This window comes from Mya arenaria, chromosome 10, assembly GCF_026914265.1.
Source record: "Mya arenaria isolate MELC-2E11 chromosome 10, ASM2691426v1".
NCBI lineage: Eukaryota > Metazoa > Mollusca > Bivalvia > Myida > Myidae > Mya > Mya arenaria.
The window spans coordinates 6350907-6372804 of NC_069131.1; the positions used below are offsets into that span (position 1 = coordinate 6350907).

Genomic DNA, 21898 nt, shown 5'->3' on the forward strand with positions numbered 1-21898 from the left:
TAGGACGGAACGTGTCAGAGATCAGTTTCTAAGCAACAAATAAATATTTACTACTCAATAACTTTTGCACCTCTTTCACCCTTTTTCATTATAGTATAGGTCAATATTTCATTCTAGTAACACCCTGTTATATACTAAGTATATTCTTTGGTAGATTATATTGATACAGATTTTTTTTTTCAAAATACTGCAATGACACAATATCATACTGACATCTGTGTTCGCTGCTCATGTTGCTGGTGTATAACTGCTATCTATGTGTCATTCACCACTATCACTAACAGACTTCTGCGCTTACCGCTTATGTTTTTATTGCATTATTACTATCTATGTGTCACTCATCACAATATGTGCGTGTCACTCTCACTGTAATTGTATTATAGATATCTGTATTCCCTTCACCACAATATGTAAATATGGGAATACAAAACATGATGCTTGCAATTACACTGATTCACAGTAAAAGGAGCAGAATATAGATTGGCTTTATTTCTTTTTTATTATGTTGAAGCATTTTCATGTTAAACTTATTTGACTTTATTGGTCAAACAAAAGAATGCATATTATTTAGGTACAGATAAAACATAACTGTACTATTCTCTTCTATTACAATATTTAATGCTTTATATAAAAAAATCATTAAAAATGCATCGACCTATATTGTGCGCCGTTAAGGAATGAAGTCCAGACCTCACTTTGTTGGAAGAGCTATACCAATATACACATAGTACATTCGATATCAAAATATACTGCAATTGACTGATTTCGCCAAAAACTGTTGTCCTGGTGAATGTTTCTCCACATAATTACACTTGTACAAACAACCGTAAAAAATAGTTGTTTACATTAGCAGACACATGAACTGATGTGTGTACGTAAGTGGCTGTTTTCACTGACTGTGTGCTTCATGTTTTGCGGTATACTTTAGGTAGCATGCATCCGGGTAACATTCTAAAGTATGTCAGTGCTTGTTAATTATGTGTATCCAATACTCTGGGCAATTGCATAAATAAAGAATTTGAAGGCCCTTTCATAAAGGGTTTAAAACTTAAATCGTAGAATGTTTTAGCAGGAACATATTGAGTCCACCCGACTGTTCACATCATGTGCTTAAAATCGTAAAGATAGTATTTTTCAAAATGTTTTGAGTGTAAAAAGACATGGGGAAGATCAGGTCGATTTTTGGTAAGATTCGTACATTCAAATATTACAAGCATTATTTACCACGTTGACTTATCTCACACAATTGAAACAATACAAACTTAATTAAATTATGTAGTTATTAATATTACCTTGTAGTCTGTTTATACATGAGGATTTTCCAATTGCTAATTCGTATAAACCTTCAAAACGATCACCTTTTATATAAATGAGGTTGATGCCCACTAAACAAAACATAAGCTTAATTTTGCTCCCATTCTATAAAATGCCATTAAGTATCGGATATTCTCAGATAGTTCATTACGTTAGACTCTGTAAGTACGCACGTTGAATTTTTAATTACTCATGGGACAACGAGCAATGGTGATAAATAACCGAAGAAAAATGGACTGAATATCATTATTTTGAGTTATGTTTAAAGATTGGTGATTTTCTCTATGCTTTCTTATACTTTATGAGGTAACTTCATTTCGGCCCGGTTGTTCAAAACTCTCGTTAAGGAGTTAACGTTAACTATCATCGTTAAATGTTACGCTGTCAACGTTAAAATTAACGTTAACTTTAACGTTGACAAAAAATGAGTTGTTCAAACTTAACACTTACGCTGACGGCGATAAAGTAGGCGCTAACTTAACTACTCTTCTAACGTTGGTCTGGACCAATGTTAGAGTCAACGTCAAATAGTCTGTCAACGTTAAAAATTGCTGACACAGTTGGTGCTTTTCTCAACAACAGAAGAAAAGAGAGGATTAAATTATTTATTTTGATCCACATGAAAAGTGTTGACTTAGAAATGCGATGCCGCTACTGTTTTGATATCAATGAATCAATTGTACAGCTGCTTGCCGAAGACTTTCAACGTAAGACTTAACGGTCAGAGCGGTGTCAGTCCGGGAGCGAGCAAGTGTGGCTCTGAGGTGGTGAATTTATTAGATATGTCGACCATTCTGTCCCTGACATTTGATACTATCCTCTGACTGGTCACTGCAAGTTAAATCACCAACCACCTGTCGCACATTTGAAACAATAAGCGCAGTGTTTTTAAGTACCTGTTACTATGCTACTTACACATTTATTTACAGTACCAAACTGAATCAGTAATTGTAAACAGGCTATGAAATGATTATGGTTACCAAATAATTGCAGAATATTTACCTGCATAAATGACCCTGAGGTGAAATATCTCCATGATGACAGATTGGGCTTCCACAAATGCACTGTCAATGTGACAAGTGTGGTAGACCACTCACTTTCCTATTTCCATAGAGGAAGCCTCTACAAGTACAGTTTTAAATCCAATTTATCTAATTAAAAAATATTTTCTTCCACTGTTTAAATCATCCGAACGCTTGAAATTACGACACAGATAAGTCGGTAAATTAGAAACGGTCGGACGCTTCACCCCACTAATAAATCGCCCCTTTTATGGATCAACCTGTTTCACTTCAATTAACAGGTTAACAGGTTAACTGTTTATCCTATCAAAATACAAATAAACATGAATATTGCATTAGAATCACCAGTTTTGAACAACATAATTGTGAAAATGCAACATGAAAGTATTGCAAAATTATATTTGAGGAGGTTCCAGTTAAAACTCCCCATACCTGTTTAATAAAGCCTAATATTTTCCATTTCTGTTGTGATCCCCATTTTTATATCATTTTCTGTTTATATATGTAAAGCATGTTTTTGCTCCAATGTTGACATATTTTACAAATTAAGTTTTTTAAGCTGCCCTTTGTGGTATACATATTGCACATGGGTGCACAAGTTTGGTCTTAAAGCACTGTATATCCCCTGTTTGGTCTATTTAATCGAACACCATTTAAGTGTTTATACTTATCACGCAGATTAAATTAAAGCATTAATCCACTTTACATTTGATAAGTCAATGCAAAGTTAACTAGACTATTATACTAGTAATATAAAAAAATCAATAATAGGACGGTATTAAAAAAGCTCAACTGATATCCTAGTTAAGGGCAAGTAGTTCAGTCAACATGAATATTTAGTGTAATGTAACCTCAAATCATTTTTTCCCCATTTTTTTTCGTTGTGGTTAAAACATGGCCTTGACATTCATGAAAAAAACAACAACGGATTTTTAGAAGCAGTTGTAGAATTTTGGTAATATATATAGATATACCAGTGTATATATATCATGTTATATATACCTTTACGTATAACGGTTGGTTTACAAAACAAAACGCATCCTTAATTTTTATATCATTATTCATTTAATATTGACTAAAAAATAGCAAAGTGATGAAATGAATAATGAAATACACCACTGCCTGTGACTTAGTTATACAATTTAACATTTTAAGTGGATTTACCAATCAAGTGGACGGGGTAAGTTTATTTGTAATTTCGCCGCATCAGACCACAGAAATGGTAAAGGATTATGTAAATACAAACAGGAAGTGAGCTTAACGCTGGTGTTAACGCCAACACGTAAGCGTGACATCAGTATTAGCTAACGCTTACGCCTATAGATTTTTGAACAACAGGATAACGCTGATGTCGTTAGTTAACGTTAACGCCAACGGTTAACGCTAACATGTCAGCGTAAGCGTAAGTAATTTAACGAGAGTTTTGAACAACCTGGCCTTCATGTCACAATAAAAACACATTGGACTTGTATTGCTAATCACGTAGTAGGGCAAATCATACTTAATTGTATAATAATGTCTGAGATCTTCTCTGATAAAAAAATAATTCCCCCTTGAATCGTGGCAATCAAACTGTTATATTGAATTAATTTTATACAGTCTGGTTATTTGTCTGCTGGGAAACACGACTGTTTTTGCACCATTTTACAAACAGGATTATGCTTGTATTAAAATGAATTGAATGCGAGGCGGATATAATAAATGTTTGAATCCCGACAAGGGCATGTTCATGTGTTCTTTCAAATGGTTCTCAATATATAATATACTGAATATCTTAAAATGCTTGAGAAGCAAATTAATACTACATGAATCACTCTTGTTTTATTCGATATTACGTGAAAGCCTAGTAGTGTATTGTGTGCGAAACCGAATTCCAACGTAACAGAGAAATCCTATTTGTCCTGCTGGGTGGCATACAACCAACCCGGGACACCGTTGTGCATACATTCTGTCAGTTAGGTAGAACTAGTGTTGTTTATTCTTTGCTCATTATGACAACATTATTTTTTCTTATATTTCGAATTTGGGCGTTTTGTAAGATCAAAGTAACAATGCGTCAAACATAAATCTTGTTCTAAGCTTGATCTTCGATTTAAAGAAGTGGCTATAGTACTTTAGTATGGTAACTTCATTGCTAGTAAGATGCATGTCTGATTTACTGTACTCAAATGTTGAAATATTATGTGTTTTTTATTGTTTAATTGTTACATATTACATTTTGCCCTTCCTGATACATACGTATTTGATCAGGTGTAAAGGAGAGATTTTAAACAGCGATTTCATCACAAAGAAACACTTTATACTGTCCGTTCAAATCAAGTATCTTCTGTGCTTGTAGTTTTTTGCCTTTTTCAGTCTCTTTTGATTCTGTTTTTTTTTTAAGAAAAGTTTATACCTTGGCAGGTATCTCTATTTTAAAATGAATTATCAGAAATTTCGTTCCCATTTAACTGTAATCTATTCGAATTCACCGGGTTTATGAAGTATATGTTCGTTAATTATTTGAGATAACAATTCGATAGATGTGCTCATTGTTTCTGAATTGAAACCTCGGCATTCGACGTATGTGCTCAATGCTATATTTTTCTAAATAGATACTTACGAATGTGATATATATTTTCTCAATTAATTTTTTCTTAGTTGTTACTTAACCATTTGACAAACGTGCTCATTTTACTGTAGAATAATACTTAAAAATTTGATATATAAGCTCTATTATATTTTTTCTTAATTGATACTTAAAGAAATTTATATATTCCCCTTCCTTTTATATTTCTTCTTATTTGATACTTGTTGTGATAATGTTTACTGTTTACTTTTTTGAAGATGTTAGGTTAATCCTGGTGTTAGTAAGATAATGGTATCTTACACAGGCCCATCCTCCATTTGCTTTAGTTGTCGCTGATAGATGTGAAATACGTTATATGTTAATAAACGAAATTTTGATATCCTTGTGTATGGTTGATGGACGTGTCTTTTAAATAAATCAAGTTTTATATCACCGCTGTCATTATAAGCACAGTAAAGTAGATCCTTCTAGGCTCGTCACAGTAGTTTAAATAAGAAACTGCGATACAATTTATTTTAATATTCAACTCCTTGCAATCGGTATAAAGTATTTGCATATGTTTTTTTAAAGCTTCTATCCAATATCCCTTTCAAAGAACATATCCTGATTGCCTGGATGCAATCTCACCGATTCTGACATCCAATTATTTATACAGTAAATATAACACATGCCAGGCGCCATACAGTGCGCTATTTTATTACAACAACACTTCAGAAGAGTTGAAATATGATAAAATGCTTGGGTGTAAATCAATTTTATGGTCTGTGCATTTGACAATTGCTGGGAATAAACTCGAAAGTATCATACAAGTATCATACAAATGTATTTGGTCTGCTTACTGGCTACGTACCAGTCGAGCTAAGCATATACATTTATATACATTTTAATGCATTTCCGTTCAACTTTTTTCATGCCTTGTGGGTTCCCTTGCAAAGACTTAGTCTAGGAGAAATTTGACAATGATGTCCGTGTTTTGAACATGTATATTTTAGTAAGATGTTGTTTTCCATGTTAACTGACTACAAATACAGTCTATATTATATTATTAAAATTCATATGTAAATAACACCATAATTCGATCGAAGTTCCATGTTTCAATTTACATACTAACGGAATAGTTGTTAGAACTGTGAAACATACAATGTTGATAGATACCAGCTATTAGACAAGCCTATATCCACAGCAATTAAAATTATGTTACTTGATGACCTATATAATTAATAAACACACACTTGGTATTCCATGAGTCAGAGAGATATGGAATACCATCATTTTAACATGCTGATGTCATATGATGATCAGTATAAGTATGTGTTTAGTGTTTCGTCCATAAATTATAAGGAATGTTTTTTAAATTATTATATTATGCTGATGGTAGAATAACCTTGACTTGTCGCTCGTGAATGTTATGTTAATAATGTAGCATATTCACATTTCAAAGAATAGCTATGGTCATCTGTAGTTTGTAGTGTTAAATTTGTTAAATGTTATGTAAACTACTGTCATCGATGTTGATGTACATTTCTATATAATTTCACACGCTCGTATACATACTGTAGGTAATTATGGGCACATACTGTTTATCATTTTCAAATGTAAAAGCGTTTTGCTCTTCATGGTCTGAGACAATAAGATTAAATATAACAAACATTTGTTGACATTACAATGTTCGATCGATTCAGAACTTGGCCCAGTTGTTCGTTTATTCGTTAGACCTTCATTGCAAACATACATTATTTCCCTTACATGAACAAGTACAACTATGGGTCTACTATAGTAATAATGATTACGTTTTTATTTCAATTGAAATATGCGGAACCAAGTATTCATTACCTAACCCATGGGCATATAGCCACGCCCACTTTTTGCATAAGCTTTGGCGCAATTTCTGTGTCAACGCTGATTTAAATGACGTCAAAATGTATGGCAGTGATTGACAGGTCTTTTTGACAAGCACAAGGTTTAATTTTAAAGTTAAGGCAATCTGGGAAGAGCTTACACTATTTCCGTGTAATTCCGGACATTGAAAGATTGCTGTTCATCGAATCTACACATGCTTATTGTAATGCTTCAGCATAATTGAAATTTCCGGAAACACACTAACAATACTCAGCGAGAGTTAAATTCATCTCGAACGTTGGTAACATAAAATTCATATTACCGTACCAAAATAATAATAAAATGCACGACAATAAAACAGAAGTAACTATTTAATATTCCCGTGCATAAAGAGCTTATAACTACGTTCATTGTAAAAAACGCTTTCATTTCTAACACAAGTTGTTAACTGCTAACCGCTTGTTAATCGAACGCATCTACTCAAATTACTAAACGCCTGTCATTTTCGGAACAAATAAATCTTATTTAAAGATAACACTAATACAGTTTTGAAAAATGTATGTGTCGAAAACTGGGTATTTAACTTTGATAGAGTCTCATAAAATGTCTGATAAATATATAAATAATAAAAATGTCCATACGATGCTTTAGTAAAAAGAAATGTTTGGAAAATACCAACGAAATTTTAAACTGGATCACTGACTCACTATATGCTAATGAGGAAGGCGCAAACAGTACATGATCAGTTGCATGAATTGACTAAAAATTTAACACGACAAATATCGAACATATCCAAAAATGAAATTTTATATAAAGAAATTCAGCTCCTGTTTTAAAAATATATGTGATTCAACGATATTCGATTGTAACATTATCATGAATGTTGTTTAGTGGACAATTGCAGTCCTGGTGGTCTAATGGTTTAGGTGTTGATTACAAAGCATTATTTTATCTTGACCTTTCCGGCGTGGGCTCTCACACAATACTAAAACCAATATAGTTTTAAACTATAACTGTGTTTTCTCTGCAATTTAAATATCATGGAGTAAAATAATGATACAATAAGTGTTTTCATATGCATAAAAACGTCAAAACTATTTGTTTATAAAGCAACATAGTGTTTATTAAAAACGCACGTGATATTCAAATTTTGTCATTATATGTTGCGCGCTAAATTTATATTATACTAAGAGTATCTTTTGGTTCATTTACTTTTTGTTTTTAAGATAAATGCATTTTTGAGGGGTTAAAATGTACAAAAAAAGATTAAAAGAAGCCATTTGTTTATACATACAAATAAGTTTACATCAATAAAACATAATAGGACTTCAACACTTCTAGTGTGAAGTGCTGTTTACAGGCCTCGCAATTGGACACACCTTTGTAATGCTTATATAGTTTGGCAATTGTAATACGATTATATGTACGATGTTTTTGTTTTCAATATCCATGTGATGTTGTCGTTTTTCTTCTTTATTCAAATGCTAACATTTTTTAACCAGATACTTTACTCGTTTTCAACAAATAAATTGGTATTTGTTTCTGGGCACAATCTGGTATAAACAATATAAAACTCACAAAAAGCATATATCGCAATCAACATATTTATCTATGTATCACTAAAATGCCCCCGTGATTATTTAGCGTTCTACTCCCCTGTAACACCTTCTCCATTGGTCCCCGGTAAGTTCTTTAAGACACTAACGTTTGTGTCCAAGCTAGAATCCAGCTTTGATAAGTTCAAAACAACAACAGTAATTGATTTGATTGTTTTATATGTTTTGTAGCCTAAACTAAATGATATTTGATCCATTTACATACACACACGAGTTTGTTTTTGGTGCTATAGAAAAGTTCAATGATTGACTATCGATTAACCATCGGAAACTTCTACAGTTCTCCACTTATGCAGGCTGCCTCGCAAATATTTAGCCAAGGGGGGTATTTGACATTTTTGCCCGTTTTATGAACATGTATATTCAAGTGAGATTTATTCCCAAGATAATTGATATTTTTCCTTAAATACATTCTGTATTTTTTTTATTAAAATCATAAGTGAATAACACCGAAGTTCAATGGTTCACATTACTTAACAAGAACGTTGTTAGAACTGTGAAACATACAATGTTGAAGGATACCGTGAGTGCAGAGTAGTCAAGGGTTTGGAACTGTCGTGTAAGTGGACAAATACTCTCCATTATGTAGAATCGCCAATAAAAGTCCAAAACTTTGACCAGTTTGTGGAAAACTCTTTTGTCCATTTGAAAATGTTTGTTCATGCCAATATTCACAACAACGTAAGTTTACTTGGTGACACATTACTTGTTCTTTGTTTTGTCTTTTTAATAAAGACCCTGTCACACTGTCACGACTTGCATCCACGAGTTACCACGAGTGCTGGTGAATTATAACTCGCCAAAAATGCCACGAGATGATTGCGGATTCCGATGCTGGGTACATCAGTTCGACACCTGGTCGAGCTCTCTTCCATGTGAATACGAGAGTAGTACGAGATTTGTCTGTTAAACTCGAGTTTAAGCAACATCGGTACGATCTTTGTACGACACTCTTTCGACAACCAGAGAGATTTCTACGAGTTATGCCGATATGTGCACGATATCACGACGAGTTATTAAGAGTGAGCTACGAGAATGTACTAGAAAGGACGATACATAGCGATTAGGGTATAAATACAGATGGTGCCGCACATCAGGACCAAATTCCAGTTGATCAGCGTTGGTGACGCTTCGTAGGAATTCAAAGGTGTTGTTGATGCAGAGGGTGGTGACTCAACATCTTGTTCCACAGCCACCTTTTGTCTTAACGGAGCCTTTCCTTTTCTCTTCGAAGGCATGACTAGTCTAACAATGGTTTACCTCTTGTAAACACAGTGATGTTTACTGGTTGGAATCTTTAGAGGAAATGATGCAGTGATTTTTCTTGATCATATCACATTGAACTCACCGGAAGTCGCAACAGTCGCAAGAACATGTTGAAGGGGTACATACAAACTCACAACAACTCAAACGAATCTCGAGCAGAGATCGTAATAATGTCCCCCTGATGGGATGCAAGAACAACTGTTTATATATCTAAGAACACTGTTGTTACTGCATAGTCAATATTTGCATAGGTTTCTTATAAAAGGCCTTCCTATTGTTCTCCCTGTCTTATATCTTATTATTCGTGGCCCATATCACATCCCTGTTGTTCTGGTAACATTTATCTTCATTTACTTGTTAGATATTACGTTTCACGGTGACACAATTCATTTCAAGTATTCTAAGCTACATTATTTAATCTTAATTTTCTTTGATTTAGGGATTCTCGTTTATTACTATTTTTAGTTTATATTATGTGTTTTACATTACTTTTCTACAGATCCTTCCTGAATACAAGTCTTTTATACAGACATTCGTTGGATCGACTTGTAAACTATTCTTCACGACCGGATTGTGAAACACCGACATGGTTGTTTTCAATGTAATACAAGGTGGAACCTACGCCGGGAGACTTTGTTTTTGAATACTCTCAATAAGACAACGGGAGAAGTATTCTCTGTGGAACAAGTGATAAGTTACAAGATGACATATACCTATACACAACTGTTCATTACGTAAATCTCTATTGGAGAATGGAGATGTCGCGGAATTTGTTATTTCTCTAGGGACGAGGATGAATGACGACGAATAACCAGTGACGTAAGAGCAGAATGCGATAGTTTGTTGTTATGCATTCGGATTACAAATACTTCCCTTACAAATCTCTCTTTCGTGTTACAATCAAATCTTCTAAGAACTGGCACCCTATGTATGCCAATAATAATGCAATAAATCATGTCTAACATACGAAACTGAATTCCGGAATATTAGCATATGTCATTGCCTATCTCAGGATAATAACAAAAATCTAATATACTTTTGCCTGGACTTAATGTTATTTTTATTAAAATAAAACCTTGTTATATGGCTGTAGAACCGATATTTGGCGCCTTGTGCTTTTTTTATTGATGCTTGCTATATTCATATTTTAAACGCGGTTCTCGGTCTTTATATATCTACCTGTTTGTCTTAAATAACGACCGGAATAGGAATCCTACCATAGGCATTTTGCTACTTATTGGGGATATCTCGAACTCTTGTGTAAACAATCGGGCATTTTGCGACGTATCGGGGGATCTTTCCACTTTTGTCTTAACCAGTAAAGATTTTAGCTACTGTTTGGTGGTACAACCCACGTCTTTTGTAACTGATAGGACCATTCAACTTCCTTTTAGGTAATCTACTCACCGCTGTTATATTTTTTCAGGATTTAGTACTTATTGGGTTAACTACAATGAAGTAAATAAAAAGCGAAACTGTTATCATAAAGTTCCAAAGATGACTTCATAAATACAATATTTATATGGAAAACTACGTGTTAGAATGAATGTCACTGCCAATACCGTTTATCTTCTGCGTACCGTTTTTTTTCCTCTATTTCTGTCACTGTACCGACGTTATGTCCATTCACAATGTGACGAATAAAAGATGCATGATAGAACATTCCAATAATTCACCCTCAGTCGAAAGCCTGATGAAAAGAGCATAGTCATTAAGGTAATTTCGTTATCTTCATATATAACAGGCCTGAAGTAGGTTTTGAGTTCAGTGTTTGTCATCCCATATATGAAGTGTAATTTACCTAAACGCATGCTGATTTAAAAGCAATGCTTTGAAAATGTGTGTTCGGACAAGGCCTGTTTGTATTTTTTTTTTCTGTGTATGATACGTTTGTGACTCAAGCTTATTGTCGTTTGACCCATAGCCTTTGTACCCTAAACAGGATTTATTTATGAAATTTCGACTACTGCTAATGAACGGGAATTATGTGTAAACCTTTAATTACTGTAATTGTTTATGTAGTTTTTCATATATATTGCCCTGTAGACCCTGTGTTATAATTAAAAACGTCAACTCATGCCATGACTTGTGTTGCGTAGGAACAGATCATTTCAGAAACGTTAAATTGGTATATTTAATCAACAAGTCTAAGCATTAAATATCATAGTTAAATCAACTATTCAAATAAATTTTATAAACCAAACAAATAAAAAGGGCGTTTAACAGCGATTATGATTATTATGGCAGCCAGGGTACGGCATTTTACAAAGAAGGTTACAGTCATGTACACAACAAGATGAGGAAATATATGGTCAAAGGGTAATGCACTATTACGGAGAAGATGGACGAGATATGTTTGAGAGGAAAGTTTTGTCGGAGATTTGAAATCTCAATGAGAAGATGGAAAACTTGAGGTTGAGGGGTGATGAGGCTGATGTGATGGCGCTTCTGCAGCGTTCGCTGTCCAACATTGTATATATTGCAGTAAGTCATTACCCTAGTTGAAAATCAAATTATTAAGTTAGTTGTAGGAAATGAATTATAGATGTATCGGCCATGGAGGATGTCTTTTCGATTAAAAAGAATACCTTTATGTAATATTCGTTACCCCGGTATTAGCTGGGGGTGTTTGAACTATGCATGGCTTTATACACCATCTGCTTCTAACAGTGTAACAGTTAGGACTCGTCGACAAACCATTATATGCAATACAGCCCAACTCTCTGCAAGGCTTTTGTTACTCACGGAAATCTGTCATATCAGCTCAACCAAACACTTTTGACGGATGGTAGACGAGCTAGAAGAGGTTTCAAGTCTATACTCGTGTGTTACTACTGTGAACAGGTGTACAACTACATTTGATTTCACACTGTATTCAGTATACCATTTCAATGGGCTTACACGAATGAGAATGATCAACATACTTAAATAAACAAATTCACAATAGTAAGCAAATATGAACGATTCATGATAAAGATTATACATTACATTATACAATTTATTAATCAAGAACGATAGTAAGATATGTTACAAGTATAATAGTACGAAATTTAGTTGACAATAATTTTATAACGCAATTACAGACCTTACTCGTATTAAAGCGACCTAAAACAACAATTTCTTGGCCTTACTTGGATTAACACTGAAGACTTACAGGGTTCGAATGCGCTATCTTTCCTGTAAAGCACCTTTACAGTTAGTACTATCAACACGGTCAGTATGTCATGACTGCAATAGAACAATAACAGCTTAAGAAACTGGCAAATGATTCGAAAAATGAAAAATAAACATTTTTTAAAGACCCCAACGACAATTAACTAGACAAGTCATTACACAGTTATAAAATGCTAATGCAAAACTGTTTTTAGCATATAGGAACACGAAAACATGTCACTAATTCAGAATTCAAGTCAAAAGAATACAATGCAACACAAAAACAAACGCATGGCACAAACAAACTGAAATATGGATAGAAACATTTGGTAAATCCATATTTTTATACCTGACTCAATTAACCTTTAAAACTGGTAAAATATCAAACAAATAGTCAACTGGATAATCAGTCATTATGCCACATATGCTTGCATTATGTGTCACAGAATGATAATGATGGATACGATCCAGAATCGTCAATCGTTGTTTTCGTCTGAGCCCATGTGTTTGTATCAAATTGCATCATGATGGGAAAGTTAAAACTCTTAACGAGAGAAGCCCAAACTCTCTCTATTTTACAAAGCCAAAAGTGGTCACTCTCCTGATGATATGTCTACTTGTTTCTTAACAAGGTAAAATAGTTTCGACCTTGCTTTTATTACTTTTCTTTACTTTGCATTTTCTTTAATAACTACGGTCTTACATTTTTGGTTCTCATCAGGTATATCCATGTTTGCACTGTGTCATTTCTAAATTTCATCGCACTAGTCTTAATTATCTTATCATCTTGAATGTTCCGGTTTATTTTGATGGGATATCGGAGCTAAAAGGTGAAAACGACATTCTATAAGTTTTATGATTGTTGGCTTTTATCCACTTATCTTCGTCTTAGCAAAATGGTAATGTCTTTCTTTTTTCATTATTTTCATTATTAGCCTATGTAACACAATGCCCATCGCCAATATTAAATAATCTCTAGTGAGGTCATCATTTCAATATTAGGCTTCTAAGTGGTCAAAATAACATAGCATTTATTTACGCTTGAGCTTTATTACCGCTACGGGCAGGTGTCAATTAGATATTCCGAGGATTTAGATGGAACAGTTAATCGCATTAGCGTATGTGTAGAATGGCCAAAAGACTTGAATAGTAATTATCTATGGATCTGACTTTTGTTAAACTCTTATCTTACTTGTTTCCATCGAAGATCAATCGGCTTCGGCTAACGACAACCGCTAATGGCTAATTCAAGTACTGTCCAGAAATAAGTTCAATAACCTTGTTTACTAAAATTGTGTCAATGATTAGGTCTAAACAATTTTACGTCACTGAAACTACTGATTGACAAGCTCCCTTTTGTGGCAATAGCCAGTAAAATACTTCGCGTATGTTCAATTAGAAAGTATTCAGCAATAAATGAATTATACTACAAAACACGTTGGCTCCCGAACAAATTGTTTGTCCCAACACAGGGCATTACTCAAAGGAGGCATACATGTACTATGAAATGGATATTACGATAAGAATTTTTTAGCCTGACCTTGTATCACGTCTCGCTTAGTGTAGAAATATGCATCAACGTGAATTAGGACATCAAACAAGCACCCTAGCATTCTTGTTTTTTTTTCTGTTGAATCTGTCTATTAGGGTCATGATAATAATTTTGCTGACACAAAAGTAATTAGGTAGGTAATTTGAAGGATTTTTCTTGAGATTGTACCTGTATCTTGATTATGTCTGCATCTCAATGTGTATAAAATAAGATTGAGCAAATATTGGATATATCATTTTAATGTCATGATGTTCAACCAAGTTATATCCGAACTTTAGTAGACCTTTGCCAAAACAGATATCTGGCGAGGTAATACCGGAAGGGGACGAAGATGAGGACATGTTCTGGAACATCGTCGACGCAAATTTGTACTTCCTTGCCAATTCCCGTAACGCCGTTCTGATTTTCCTTCCGTTGCTTTGCTGCTTGCCCCGGCCATACAGACGCAATTGGCAGCGCTTTCACGACAGCAAGGCAAAAATCATCAAAAACTACTTTGTTGCACAAAAGGTATTCTCACAAACCATTTTGACTAATCAGATAAGACAAATATATTCCAAGCATCTTTGTTCGTTGCAGATATTGATAAAACTAATCGTTCTGTTTGAATCAAGTTGTCGTGCTTATTTTTATTGAATGCATCGCTATTTTTTTTTAATGATTAATATTTAAATTATAAATGTGTATTGATTCATAAAGTTGACCTCTTTACATTTAATCCCTGATGGTTAATTAAGCCTACCCTTTTCAAATATTTTCTATTTCAGACATATTGGCTTTGATAAAAGTTAATGAAGAATACAATACAGATATCTTTTCAAATTTATTTTGCTGTTGACAAAAAAGTATGCTTGATGGTATTTTATTCTGCCAATAACAGAAGACCCACATCCCTAAAATGCCTAAAGTGGCATCTGCGACGTGTTGTTTGACGCTCAAGAAGAGGAGAACGTGAAGGGTGACGTCGTCCTCACAGAAGAAAGAATTATTTCTAACATTATGGATCTTAGGAGGTGTAGTATTTTAATAGTGTTTACAAATATGGTTTTGTAAATGAAGCGCAATCAACACCGTACACTCATATTGAAGCTGCTTGACGTACATGTGTCGTCAGTTATGTTTTAATAAGTTATTTACATTTTTGAGACATTTTAGAGACACATCGAATGATACTTGATTGTTAAACTCAAGTTATTAGCCATATGGCATACAGTCAAAATGTGAACAAAGCTAGATACTTACAGTTAAACGTCTACAGATCTTCAAAAACGTCTGCCGTTTCTTTACGGATCTCGGCTTCATACTGTTGAAACAAATGAAAAATGTTATGGCCTAAATGTTTAGAGACCCTATATTCCTAGTGACCATTGTTTCCCTTTTCACCAAACTATGTATTAATTCCTTAAGTTATCGTTTTTGCTCAAAGTCTTCCAGTGTCATTATTATAAATGAAATAATACTTCTTTTATCCAGGAATAACCACAACGTGGTCCATCCTGAGCTCCACCATATTCCTCCTTCTTTACCATCCCGAGTTCCAAGACCGCCTGGCCAAGGAACTGCAGGAAATTGTGAAACAGGGCGAAGAAGCTACAAGTCGGGACAAGGTTAAGTCCCCCCTCATGGAAGCCCTGGAGTTGGAGACACATCGTCTACTGCTCGTGAACCCAACGCTTTTATCCCGGGTGGCAAGTAAGGATTTCGAGTATGAAGGGTACACCATAATTGAAGGAACGATGGTAAGTAGTATTTGCTTGAAGAAGTTGTGAACTGTTATAAGAATACTATGACGTTTAGTTTGAATTAAACCAACATTGTGATAATATTTATACAGTTATTTTATTTATTTATAAAAAGACAGTCTGCAATTGCATTAAGTCATGTTTTTACTATCATATGAGTCTTCTTCTTAGATATCATTATGGATGCATAATAAACATTACTTAACACTATTAGCACCTTGTAGATAACTTCCAATGTCTGGAAACTGCATCATGACGAAAAGATCTGGGGAGATCCCTGTAAATTTCGGCCGGAACGTTTCCTGGTCGAAAATGGTCTGTTGTTACCAAGAGACCACCCAAATAGAACTTGGTAGGTTTTTCTGAAGATCTGGTACCCAGGAAGAGCCTTAAGCAACAAGGAAGGTTCGTCTTTAGATCGGGTTCTTCGGTCTGCAGATCAGGTACCATCCGTATAAAGCAAGGTTCGTTGATAAACCTTATACCAAGGAATCGGCCATTCAACAAGGTACGTTGGAATGAAAATTTGGTTGCAGGACAACCCGTATAGAACAAAATGTTTTATTTCTGATGTCTGTAACCATAGGACTATCCGTAAAGAACAAATAACATTTTATTTGTAAATCTGGAAACAGGGATTGTCCGTATATTTGTCTGAATATCTAATACAAACAGGTCATTAGTTTGAAAAAATGTTCGTTTATCAGTAGATCATGTACCCAGGGACCATCTGTATGAATCAAGGTACGTTTGTCTGTAGATCTGGTACCTATTGTTTGACACAAGGTACGTTTATCTAAAGATATCTGACTAGCATTGATATACACGTAGGTTTTCGGCCTCATTCAGTTTAAATATCCGAAAGTGTTTAAAATTACTTGTGCAACAGTAGTTTAGTAACAACATTCATGACCTTAATTCTGTTCCATAATTCATGCTCCTTCCTTTCTTCAAATTTGGTTACAAAATTACGCACACTTTGTGAAATAATCACCTATACGTCACCAAACATGTATTAATGTTGACTGTAGATTCATTTGAAATTGTTCAATTTTCAACTGGATGCCATTCGGAATTGGCAAACGCGCTTGTCTTAGGGAACCGTTCGCCCGCGCTTGATATTTCCTATACGTGGCAACCCTGTTACGCAACTGGAAATGTTATCCTTCTAATGACCAGCCACTGCTGGACTATGATCCTCGACAACTGGAAAATTTGGATTAGAATTTACACTGCGACCAAATCCTACCGGTGTCGCATTGAGAAAAGAGAATGGAATTGAAAATAAAACAATGTAATTTGTGAATATATTAGTATAAATTCGCTTTGTCGAAGTAGTTTAGACCTCTGGAATTACTTCGAGATAACAAACAATCGATATAAGAGAGTTTCGACTGTATGTCGAATATAACTTTTTATATGGTATTGAAGTGCGAGTAAATTTGAACACATTTCTGTATTGATTTCAAAAATATGAAAGTTTTCCCAGAAAGTAGTTAAAACAACCACCTGTGTTTGCTTTGTTCATCGCTATCATCCAGCCCCTCTGTAATGCATCTGCAAGTCTATTAAACAGGGTACCTATGACTTTTCCTTGAGTGCTTTGGCATATTAATTATTTAATTATCCTTCAAAATGCAAATCCCTTAATATGTTCTATATGATAGTGTGTTTGGTACTTTAAAATCGCCGTGATTAAGAATAGGTAACATTTGTTGTTACGATACTGTATGTTTTATCTTTACTTTTGTCAATCACATTTCTTATGAAAATATAATGTATCGTTATTTGTGCTGCGTTGTTTTATTATTTTATGTATAAAGTTACAGCTACAATAATAAGGCTGTACATCTTGAAAATAATGAGCTCATAAATGTATCCAATACCTTTTCAAACTCACCGAATTGACGTGTAGCTACAAGTTAACCTTAATGCTAAATTCTTTCTCGTTCACCAGAGCGATGATACTATGCGTAGCACGGATAGATTGTTAAATTGTGATGTCTAGTTATTCCATTTAATTGTTTTATGTCAAATAAATCAATAACAATATACTATAGATAAGGTGATTGCAGTTGTAGGTTTGGCTCTATCATATATTAAGTGAAATCAAACGTAAATGCGATATATTGCACCTTTTGAATGTAAAAATACCATTTGTTATAAAAATCGTATTTTTTCTGCATACAAATCACTTTTCAATGATACCAATATATTCTAGGGCGACACACATCTTAAATTCAAAATGTTGGTGGGTGGGATACCTAAAGCAGTATCATGCATTGAAGAATTACAAATGGTAATCATCCATCATTAATACAAAACAGTATTACTGGTAAAGTTTAATTTTAAAAATAGACAATTTTATTTTATATGTTTGAATAGTTTTCATCTCGATTATTTGTATTAAGACTTTTGTTACTTAAGAAACATTTTAATTAAATTGCCATGTAATTATAGTTAAAAATTGCACAATTTTCTCTGATGAAATCATAACAGAAACTTCATAATGGTGTTATTCAAAAAATGTAATCCATGTACAAATTATATCATGGTAAATATATGTATATATAAAACATAGAAATAATCTCGTAATAATCTCTCCTAAGTTCAATGTACGTCCATTATCTATAACGTATTGAATAAAATCATCATAACATTTCTTTCATAAGTTGAAAGCCACATATTGATTCGTTTTTATACTATTGTTAACAGCAAGAAAAATTGAAAGCAGTTGATAGATGGTGCGGTATAAACAGCACTTTGAACATTTCTCATTAACAAAAGCATTCGAATACTAGTACAACCTCGTAAAAGTGGATCAAAATGACGCTTTCAATATTTGATAACAGTGAAGTAGGTCATAATTACAACTTTATATAGCTTGTGGTCGGTATCATAGCCTGTGCAAACAGTTTCAATAGAATAGTATTGTCCGTCATTATCTTATTTAAATATGCTCAGAGATCAGCAGTTTGAAATAAATGAGAGTCTCATTTCTTCGTATTAAAACTACAGCAATCTATTTTTGAATTACATTTTTAAATAAATTAATTACTTTTGTAATTTCCAAAAATACTGCAGAAGACAACATTTGACAGCGCCCTTTTAAGAAACGCAACCTGGTATTATGATATGTGTTCTGAGTGCTGCTATTTATCGGATTTAATAATAAACAATATTGAATCATTAATTGATCTCTGTATCATTTATTTTTGCAGTTATTGAGTTTTAAATACATTTATCAAAGACAGAAAACAGAAAATCACCATTGATTGAATATGTGATACCCGGCCAGTAGTCTCCCAGGCGTCGATTTCTTTTTTACAACAGTTTTTATATTCCGGTTCATTTAAACACAGATCAAATTTTCTACAATGTATTGGATCAGGGACGTGATATATATAACACATGGACATTTCCGCCAAAAACAGAAATGCCTTAAAAGGGCTAGACACCCGATGATATAATTTCATAAGAAAGGAATATTGTAAAAAAAAAAATTAAGTTGACCTCATTGTATAGAACGCAATAAATCTTACTTACTCATGTATCACATCGCTTACGACACGTGCATCTTTCGCAGTATTTGCGCGTTTTTCCAATTCGAAATTTACTACAATTTTCTACGACGTAAATCACAGTAAGTATAAATATAGCATCGTTATATTTATCTGTACTCATAAACAGGTATGATTTAAACTGCCAAACCGGTATGCGCTATTATAAACGGGGAACACAGATGAGACAGCAGCATGATTGTTGCATTTTTTATGTTTCCCAGATCATATCATCGGCTTCCTACTAGCTCGCGTTGACAATTATTGGCTTGTTTTGAGGTGTCTAGCCCTAAGCGGGAGGTATCCAAGGGAGAACGAGGGGTGTCTCAAAAGTTCGTGGACTTTTTTCAAACTTTCATTATATATTACAATAAATTATTACGATACGAAACCTAGTTTTTAACAGTTAATGAAACAAAGGCAATAAAGACGACAGGTCGCCCGCTACGTTATCCTACGTCAGTTTTCAATAATTTATTCACGCGACAATTTTTCTCGATGAAATCACCGGCAAGCTATACACATTTTGTGGCGCGAGATCCACTTACTTTAAGTAAGTTAATCATGAATATGAATCAGTTCGAGTCCCAGAAGTTATATTCTAACAGTGAAACGCCTGTCGTTCTGAATTATGTCTCTGACCATCCGCATCATCGTTGATCTCACATTCGGGGAACAGCCACACCTTCCATCTTCTGCGATAGACTAACGTCCGTCTTTAAATCATCAATTCCACTTATATACAAGGGATCTGTTGGAGTTCTTACCGGACACTTTAATCATTTAAAGGGTTTGTGCGGGCATTTTCCTCGAGCTCTTTACAAAATTGTATCACTAACCTTTTTTCAAGTCTCTCTTAGAAACGATGTCATTATTTATGTACATGAACTGTTTAAAAACATTAAAATAACAGGAAATGACGATGTGACGTTGCATTAACTGACACACAGAATTATGCGTAAAACACAGAGAGGAATTGTTATTTTGCGATTGCTTGGAGTTAGTATAATAAAATTAGTGTGCGCCGGGTGGACGCTACTAGCTTTCCATAGTTATGTATTGTATGAATGCAAATGCATCGATTTAACATTTGTTTCATTTCATCAACACCAAAGATTATTTAACGTCACAAATAAGTGTATCCGTTTAAACAAACTTCTGAGACGCCCTCGTTTATGTGACGGTTTAAAAAACCCTCGTACTGAGCTCTGCTCAGCAAAATGAAAATCGTAATCAAGTGTAACAAAATGACTTTATTTATGTGTGTAAATGAACCATGATCCCTTCAATGTTATTGTTGAAAAGTATTTTGTTGACCATTTAAGAGTGACTGTAAATCAATGTTTTGTTAATATCCATGCTGGTCCACAACAATTCTGAATTAATTCAAGTTAAAGACTGCAAAGGTTTATTTCCTGGTGAGATTAATATAAGGACTTACCAAATCTCAAAAGATCAAGGGTACGATCAGACGTTCCCTTTAAATTGCATACTGATTTTGATCCAACCAAGCCTATCAGTTTGCAATGTGACATCAGCAAAGTAGGTAAAGATGTACTATATACGTCCTGTTGATTGTGCGTCGAAATCTTTTACGAAATGCGATATAAACAATGCTCGAATTAAAACGAAAATGAATTATATTATGTTTGGTTGTCGTAGATTTGACTTGTAGGTCCACAAAATAGAGGTCATATAAATTTTAACAATAACAATATTAATGAACTTATAATAGAGGATGAAATGACATCATACCAAAAAAATATATATACTGTAATATATATACATCTACAATAGATACTACTTTCAGTAGCTTTTACTACAAATTTCTTTTAAGAACAATACCAACCAACCAACAGCTTTTTAAATTGAAACTTGTAGCTTATGTACATTCTGTAATTCAGGTACTGAATCTATTGAACATTTGTACTGGGAGTGTTACGAGACACAACAATTATGGAATAAATTAAACATTTTCATAGATTCAACAAACAATTAATATAATTATAGGTAAACGTGAAGCCTTATTGGGAACAGGGACAAAAAACAAACACAACAACATATGCAACGTTCTTATTATTCTAATGAAATTTTATATACATTCAACCAAGTATAATAATAGAACACTATCCTTTGATGCATACTTGACGTATTTGAGATTAAGGATTAAAATAGAAGAACAAATTGCGTTGAACAAAGATTAACTTGAAACCCATAACAAAAATGGGAAGTACTTAAACATACAATATAACTTAATAATAAAAG

At 33.8% G+C, this 21898-nt stretch overlaps 1 protein-coding gene across 1 annotated transcript; it reads left to right on the forward strand.

The window, feature by feature from the left end:
• The first annotated feature begins 12026 nt into the window (after nucleotides 1-12026).
• Nucleotides 12027-17297, forward strand: LOC128206017 (cytochrome P450 27C1-like). The gene is made up of 4 exons (XM_052908138.1): nucleotides 12027-12110; nucleotides 14629-14719; nucleotides 15805-16070; nucleotides 17253-17297. The coding sequence occupies exons 1-4, from the start codon at nucleotides 12027-12029 to the stop codon at nucleotides 17295-17297; spliced, it is 486 nt and encodes a 161-aa protein (XP_052764098.1).
• Nucleotides 17298-21898: the final 4601 nt, after the last annotated feature.

What these genes read in the sequence shown, in the direction of transcription:
- LOC128206017 (XM_052908138.1), top strand. Translation starts at nt 12,027, where the DNA reads ATGGAAAACTTGAGGTTGAGGGGTGATGAGGCTGATGTGATGGCGCTT. An exon ending in GTACTTCCTTGCCAATTCCC is followed by an intron (nt 14,720 to 15,804) that starts GTAACGCCGTTC and finishes TCTTTTATCCAG; the next exon opens with GAATAACCACAACGTGGTCC. An exon ending in CCATAATTGAAGGAACGATG is followed by an intron (nt 16,071 to 17,252) that starts GTAAGTAGTATT and finishes TCTAATGACCAG; the next exon opens with CCACTGCTGGACTATGATCC.